The following is a 7786-nucleotide window of genomic DNA, read 5'->3' on the forward strand; positions in this document are numbered from 1 at the left end:
GCACAATATGCGGACATCTTTCTTCTCGTTTTCGAAAAATACACCTGACACACTAACCCGTTCAAAGATAAATTATGTAGAAACCAAAATATGTCAATACTACATTTCTACTCATCAGTTTGATATTTTATTATTTCTAATATTCAGTATAGTAGTTCTGTTAAGTAGCATCATCCATATAACTGTACATCTGGATTTAAAAAGTTATAAATGAGCTTATAGATTCAGGTTGTTATATTTCTCTGCATTAAATTATATACATATATTAATTTAGACACGTTTATACATATGTGTTTATGTGTATTAAAACATGTCTAAATTTATATATGTATACATTAATGCAGAGAAATATTATGAATGTATACACACAATGAATACACTAGCTGGAATTAAATTTAGAAACTGGAAATTGTCAACATTTAAAAACGTGGAAAGGCTTATTTTACTAATGCCACTTCCCAGCTACATATGAAAACTATTAGTTTTAAGATAAATATAAAGGTTAGAAGAATAAGCTCAGCAGTTTATCTTCACCCACTAGTCAATGTCCTCTAGATTCTAGATCTACTTTGTCTGTCCATCACTGAATTCGGAACCGCATACTAGTATATTACTTGTACTACATTTACTATTTCTGCCATAGAAAGATATGGTAATCGTATGCCGTCCCAAATTCAGCACTGATCTATAATAAACCCTGACAAAGTGTTCTTGTAAACAAGGCAGTCTTGAGTAAGGAAGTGTTAATTATGAAAGCTGCAGTTTCCCTTAATAACACTCAGTTCTTGTACAAATGATCCTGCTGGAGCATCAGTTCCTCTGTACATCCAGCTCGATACAACTGTACATTTCTCAGATGTTGCATAAATTATTTCTCGACCGAAAAAGAGGTTGCCAAAAGGCAGCAAGACTCCAAAGTGGTTGCAGAAGACTTTGCAAACTGAAGAATAAAGTTGTGAAAAGACCAAAGAGGCAATTTTTCGATCATTTTTTTTATTGTCTGTACACAAAAGCATGTTACACACGAGATGGGTACAGCATCTGGAAAAAAAAAGAAAAAAAATTAGTAATTCATTCGATACTTGCGTGACATGCATGTAGAACAGCATCTTCCCCTTTTTTTGAAACACTGGAGCCATTTACACGACAACGGCGTTTTAAGGGCATGAAAACGTAGCTCAAAGTATACGTTTTTTGAAAACAATTCCATGTAAACTACAAAAAACAGAGTTTGTGAAAACTGATGTCATGAGCATGCGTATTACATGTTCAGTCTATAGTCGTGTAGTGTTTCTTTACAAAGTGACAGCAGAATACAGTGATTTCGCAGGTCCATGTGAATGGAAATTGTTTTGACAACGTTGTCATCTGAACATGAAAAACAGAAACAAGGATACAAGGAAAAGCTTTTCTGTGTTTAGTACATCGTTGTTGTGTAAACGTACCCTTAAAGCAGATTATAAAAGAGAAAAGTACCCGTGTGTGCCCAAACATCACATCAAGTAAAAAGTTACCAAAATCCTCTCTCGGGTGTGCTTGTTACATTAGCAAATAAAGACGACAGAACTACAAAAACCCTACTGTGACACTGAGGAAGGCAAAGAGTCCAATCTGGTCTACTTTTACTGTTCTTGCAAGTTTTCTAACCTAAATTCACATGTGCAAGAAATGCAGTTTCTCTGATTAATTATATCTATGAAGATGAATTAATACATCTTTAAATTTATTAATTTAATTAAGCTGATGAGACAATGTAAAACAACTTTGCAAGATACAAATGAACAAACAAGTTAGTAGTGATTCAAACTTAAAGGGTGCCATTTCTAATGCCATTTCATGCAATTCTGACTTATTTACACTGTTAAAGAGTTGGATTCTCATGCTAAACATGGCCAAAGTCTCAAAAAATGAGTTGGACGTATAACAGTATTTCTGTGCCAAAAATACTCTTCAGATTGCTCACAAACTTCAGACAGTTTTTTTTGTTTGTTTGTTTTTTGAGTATGGCCCTTTATTACGTAATAAAGGGCGGAATTCCTTGTACGGGCACTTCTCCCGGAGGAGCGTGCGCACACATCGACCAGAGCGAGAGAGCAAGAGCACGCCCATCAACGCGCTTCTTTCGGCTTTACGGAAGACGCCGGCAGCCCTGCACAGGACTTGCTTGAGAAAGATTTGTCACTTTGTTTTTAGACAACGAATTCAACAATGTCACCAAAGAAGAGTGTTTTTGGTTGTGGGGGAAAGCTAACCTCGTTTCCCAAAGAACCCAGCGTTAAGAGGTGCTGAGAGTTTTGTGCTCACACATTACATTGATGTGCTCTCGAAATTTTTTATTAAAATAACCACAGAAACTGATAGATGCAATCACTTCTTTATTAGTTAAAATGAATGGAGAATATCTCGTGTTTTTCCGTGGCTGATCGAGCCCTCAGGATCGGCGCTTATGGTTTCATAAACAAGGCCCAGTTCTACACTGGATTTACAGATCGTTTGAAACTGAAAGATGAAGCGGTCACAGCGGTAATGATCCCGGTCATGAGTTGGAACCGCAGGTGGTGAGTAAAACTGCTTCAAATGTCTGTTTTGTTGGCAATAGGCGCCTAAGTGCATATAATGTAAACAACACGAACGTAGTGAATTCATAAATTCATCATTCACTATACGCTATATTGATTCAAAAGTTATCCATGGATAATGCGATGGTGTATTGTGTGTGTTTAAATACATTTGTTTAGCTGACCATTGATAGCTTGCAGACGATCGCTACGCAAAAGCTGCATGTGCTCGTGACTCTTTAGCTCCGCTCACACGGCACGCCTCCAGGCGCTCGGCTGTTTTCGGAAAGACTCAGTACAGCATATGTATCTTTTATAAATATGATAGAACTAAAGACTTTTCGGAGATATGAAGGATGCACTACTACTCTATAGGTACTCAAGATTAACATGAGATTGGCAGAAACTGTGTGCGATCCCAGCAAGACCTTATGTGCAGGCAATGTTAATTAAACAGCACTGTCTTGAACCCAGTTTAAACCACTGCCACATTATAAAGGCAAGCATATAGTGGGCAAACACAAAGTAGAACCAGGGACATTATTGATACTTAAAGTCAGAGAGAAACTTTAAGACCCTTACCACACGGATCCTGTGCCCAATAGCCTTTGCGGGAAGATTGCTCTTGAACTTGGCACGAACCATTCCGCTGTTTCCATGAGCCCGTGTGACTTTACCCCAGATGACACGTGTCTTGTTGGGTTTACCGCCAGGTGTTGCAGTGGTCCTTTAGAAAACATACATAACTCACATTAAACACACTGCAGACTATGAAGACAAAAACCAAAATAAGACCATCAATACAAATTATGAAACGTCTCTGCATAGGAAGGGTCAAAACATGTTTCATGATCATCTTCACAGTCTCTGTATTTAAAGTCAACATAAAAAGCAGTTCACAACCAATTTTACTTCCATAATCTGACATTTCCATGCAAAAAACTACATTCAATGATTCAATATCAATAATGATCAAAAAATAAATAACTGGACTAAACTGTGTGTGTGTGTGTGTGTGTGTGTATAATTATATATATATATATATATATATATATATATATATAAAAATATACACACACACACAACATAGCAGGTTAACTGTCAGTGTTCCCATTAGCGGGACATTTGGCATGCTTTTATTATTGCCTTATTTCCCCATCACAAACTTTAGTTTAGTTAAAGGGTTAGTTCACCCAAAAATGAAAATTCTGTCATTAATTACTCACCCTCATGTCGTTCTACACCCGTAAGACCTTCATTTATCTTTGGAACACAAATTAAGATATTTTTGATAAAATCCGATGGCTCAGTGAGGCCTGCATCGCCAGCAATAACACTTCCTTTTCAATGCCCAGAAAGGTACTACAAACCTATTTAAAACCGTTCATGTGACTACGGTGGTACAACCTTAATACTATAAAGCGACGAGAATACTTTGTGCGCTAAAAAACAAAATAATGACTTTATTCAACAATATCTAGTGATGGGCGATTTCAAAACACTGCTTCATGAAGCTTCGAAGCTTTACAAATCTTTTGTTTCGAATCAAGTGGTTCAGAGCACCAAAATCACACGATTTCAATAAACAAGTCTTCGTTACGTCATAAGCGTTTTGAAACTTCAATAGTTCACGTGACTTTGGCAGTTTGATACGCGCCACTGATTCGAAACAAAAGATTCATAAAGCTTTGAAGCTTCATGAAGCAGTGTTTTGAAATCACCCATCACCAGATATTGTGGAATAAAGTCGCTATTTTTGGCGCACAAAAAGTATTCTCGTCGCTTTATAATATTAAGGTTTAACCACTGTATTCACATGAATGGTTTTAAATGTGTTTTAGTAGCTTTCTGGACATTGAAAAAGGGAGTGTTCTTGCTGGCGATTCAGGCCTCACTGAGCCATCGGATTTCATCAAAAATCTCTTAATGTGTGTTCCAAAGATGAACGGGGAGATCTTAATCCTAATAATCCTTAATCTTAATAATCCTTTAATTTTTGTTATATCAACTTCAAATTTGGAACACTTGAACTTGGTTAGACATATGGCTTTGATTTTCTAGTCGAATTTTTTTTTTTATATAAAATATATATTTTGTAAGAAATAAACATTTAGATTAGTAGTATACTTTACAGTAAATTTAAACTTATACATTTTACATTTATTTTTTTTAAGCATTTAAAAAGACCAAACTTAGGTCTGTATTCCAAAACATTCATGATTTACAACCATTTAAGCTCAGATCTATGCTCAAAAGGGTAACGGTTAACAGTTTAATAAAATACATCAAATAAACTTCTGGAATATTAAGCGGCAATTAATAATTCAAAATGAGAACAGACACATGCATCAAGCACAACTTTCATATAAAAGTGAACATACTGGACAATGTGTCAAGGCATCATTGACAGCATGATCACACACACATATTACAGACTGCAGCATGGAGTCAAACCTTTCCTCACACATGCCACTCGTCCCACACTTTACCGTGCATCACTTACTTTTTTGCCTTGTAGACGTAGGCACAGCGTTTGCCCAGGTAGAAGTCGACCTCTGTGCGGTTGTAGACTCCCTCTAACTTGAGCAGAGCAGTGTGCTCACGCTGGTTCCTCAGGCCACGCTTGTAGCCAGCAAAGATGGCCTTACTCCACAGCCTAAAAGAGGAGAAAACGGGTTAACTGTCTTCATCTATGTGCATGTGCCGAGTAACACTTAAATGCATTATCATCACGCTGAATTATGCCTCAGATTTACAATGCTGACAGCTTTCGTGTCTTACCTTCCGGGCATGATGATGCTTTGACCAGGCTAACCAACCTAAAATGACAAAATTACAAAAAAAAAAACATTTAGTCTGAGGGTCATTTAATATGTAGTCCCTCGCAGGTCAAGGATTTAGTTAATATATTTACATTGGCTATATCCACAGCAGCTTCAGAGCTGCTGCATGTTTATCTTCCTCAATGCTATGAGGCTAATTTCTCATACAAAGTTATACGTACTTTATAGTTATTAGTACGCCTTCAAAACAAGCTAACCAGAGTAGTAAACATCACAAATGATTAACAAAAAACTATGTTTTGACAGCAGTTTTGACATTAATGGGCAGAAAGGAGCTCCGGACCGCAGTTTAGCCTGAGCCAACTGGCTCAAACAATCCGCTTAAAATCCAAAGCATCTTATGTCGTACATGGCAAAACTCTGCCGAATATGAACTTAATTTATATTTTTATTAATACTGGTAGAAATCGCGGGTTACTTTACATCGCACAATGCTAAAATGTCACATTTTAAAAGTCGAGCTCTAAAACGCTCACCTGATTCAGTCTCAAAAATGGAGGAAAAGGCCGCTCGCAAGGAACGCTGGGAAAATGTTGACAACGGTGTCTGAAAATCTGCCTGACTGAAATGAAAGCGTTTCTAACGTATTCACATTATACCACTTTTCAAGTTTCTTTTAAATCATCATCATCAACAACAACAACATAGTAATAATAGTAATAACAATAATGATAAATAATAAAATGTGTTCTTTAAGTAATGTTGACGTTTTAACAATTGTATATTGTGACAAGTGGACATATAGATCAACTTTTCCAAAATTATATCAATTCAATTTATATTTATTTATATAGGCTACCTTAAAACAATGTTAACAAAGTGCAAAAAGACAGGAAACTAACTTGCATTATGAGAAAATTAACATATATATAAATATTAAAGGAATAATTCACCCAACAAAAGAAGATACTTTGAAGAATATGTGTAACCAAACAGTTGATGGACACCACTGATTTCAATATTATTTTATTTTTCCATACTATGGAAATCAGTGGGGTCCATCAACTGTTGGTTACCAACATTCTTCAAAATATCTTCTTTTGTGTTCAGCAGAAGAAAGAAATTCATACAGGTTTGGAACAACTTGAGGGTGAATAAATGATGACAGAATTTTCATTTTTGGGTGAACTATCAAATTATTATTTATAGCAATTTGGATCTGCATTAAGTTCTTGTCTCTTAGTGATATCAGTACTTATACTTTATAACACTAAATAAGCATTCAGTTACCAAATATGTTGTGAACATGTAAATGGTGGTAATTCATAAATTAAAAAAATGCTGCTTGTTATAGGTGCTTATAGTAATTTATCCAGACAATCTTCTTCCTGATGTGCACAAACAAGGCCTGTTAGGAGAAAATGTTGGAAGATCTTGAACGAGAAGCTGGGGTTAGTTCAGAGGAAACTTGCATTTGTAGATGCACACAGTTGTAGAAACATGAACTCGAACAGAAAGCTTGAAATTAAGTGATCCATTTTAAACAATTATAAACAATTCACTCAGGTTGCTTTGCCAATATCATTTTCAATAAGGTAAAAAAAAAGATTACTACAATTAAAAAAAAAAAAAAAAAAATATATATATATATATATATAATATGGCTATTTATTTACAACATGGTTGGGTAAACTAAGTTTTTATTTCATTGACTCAACATATACTTTCAGAATGAGCCATTGTTAACAGCCTGTTTCCACAAAATGATAAAATTTAATTCACAGAAATTTAATTGAGCCAAATGAAAATTTAGATGCAACAACCAGCAAGTGTGGGTATCAGGTCAGAGTAATGGATGTGCCAAAAGGTCTTTACAATTGGTTGTGAAAGCTGCCTGTTACACTGTGGAGAAGGGTTTTTTTAGGCTTATTTTGAATAAGCAGGCTAATTACTTTGCCACCGCTAAAAAAGTATGTTCTATGTAATATGCATGTGTGTAGTATAAATGTAATCCGGACATACTACATGCCATGCTGTCGTTATCATGTGACCTACCAGAGTTGGTTGCATCACTTCACTGCCATTTACAAATCCTCTCCCGTGGCCTCATGGGATAGTAAAGTGTCCATTGAATACACACTTCAGAATCTTGCTGGAAGAATTAGGTCATCCGGGTACTTTTTGCCTATTTTTTTGTGAGTACTGTGAATTCGGACATACTTCTTTTGTCACATACTGTTTTTCGTATTAGGGAAGTATGCGATTTCGGATACAGGCTTTCTGTTGTAGCATTGTGTCGGCATGCCCATTACTCTGACCTGCAGCTTACAATCCCTGTCTTACAATCAGAGCCGCTTCTGACCATTTTGGCACCCTTGACGAGATCCCCATTTGGCGCCCCCTCCCCTCCTTACATTTTAAACACTCAAAACTTAAATAGCAATG

At 36.0% G+C, this 7786-nt stretch overlaps 1 protein-coding gene across 1 annotated transcript; it reads right to left on the reverse strand.

Moving 5' to 3' along the window:
• Window positions 1-973: 973 nt before the first annotated feature.
• On the reverse strand, window positions 974-5980 carry rpl35a (ribosomal protein L35a). Its single transcript, XM_051870997.1, has 5 exons — window positions 5878-5980; window positions 5340-5377; window positions 5062-5214; window positions 3141-3285; window positions 974-1041 (listed from the first exon to the last, which is right to left on the reverse strand). The coding sequence occupies exons 2-5, from the start codon at window positions 5348-5350 to the stop codon at window positions 1018-1020; spliced, it is 333 nt and encodes a 110-aa protein (XP_051726957.1). The 5' UTR covers window positions 5351-5377; window positions 5878-5980; the 3' UTR covers window positions 974-1017.
• Window positions 5981-7786: the final 1806 nt, after the last annotated feature.

The sequence above is a fragment of the Ctenopharyngodon idella genome, chromosome 18 (assembly GCF_019924925.1).
Source record: "Ctenopharyngodon idella isolate HZGC_01 chromosome 18, HZGC01, whole genome shotgun sequence".
Classification (NCBI taxonomy): Eukaryota; Metazoa; Chordata; class Actinopteri; order Cypriniformes; family Xenocyprididae; genus Ctenopharyngodon; species Ctenopharyngodon idella.

Excerpts from the sequence above, each read along its gene's own strand:
- rpl35a (XM_051870997.1), bottom strand. Across the intron at positions 3,286-5,061 it reads TACGTCTACAAGGCAAAAAA|GACCACTGCAACACCTGGCG; the intron begins GTAAGTGATGCA and ends TGTTTTCTAAAG. Across the intron at positions 1,042-3,140 it reads TTGGGCACAGGATCCGTGTG|ATGCTGTACCCATCTCGTGT; the intron begins GTAAGGGTCTTA and ends TTTTTTTTCCAG.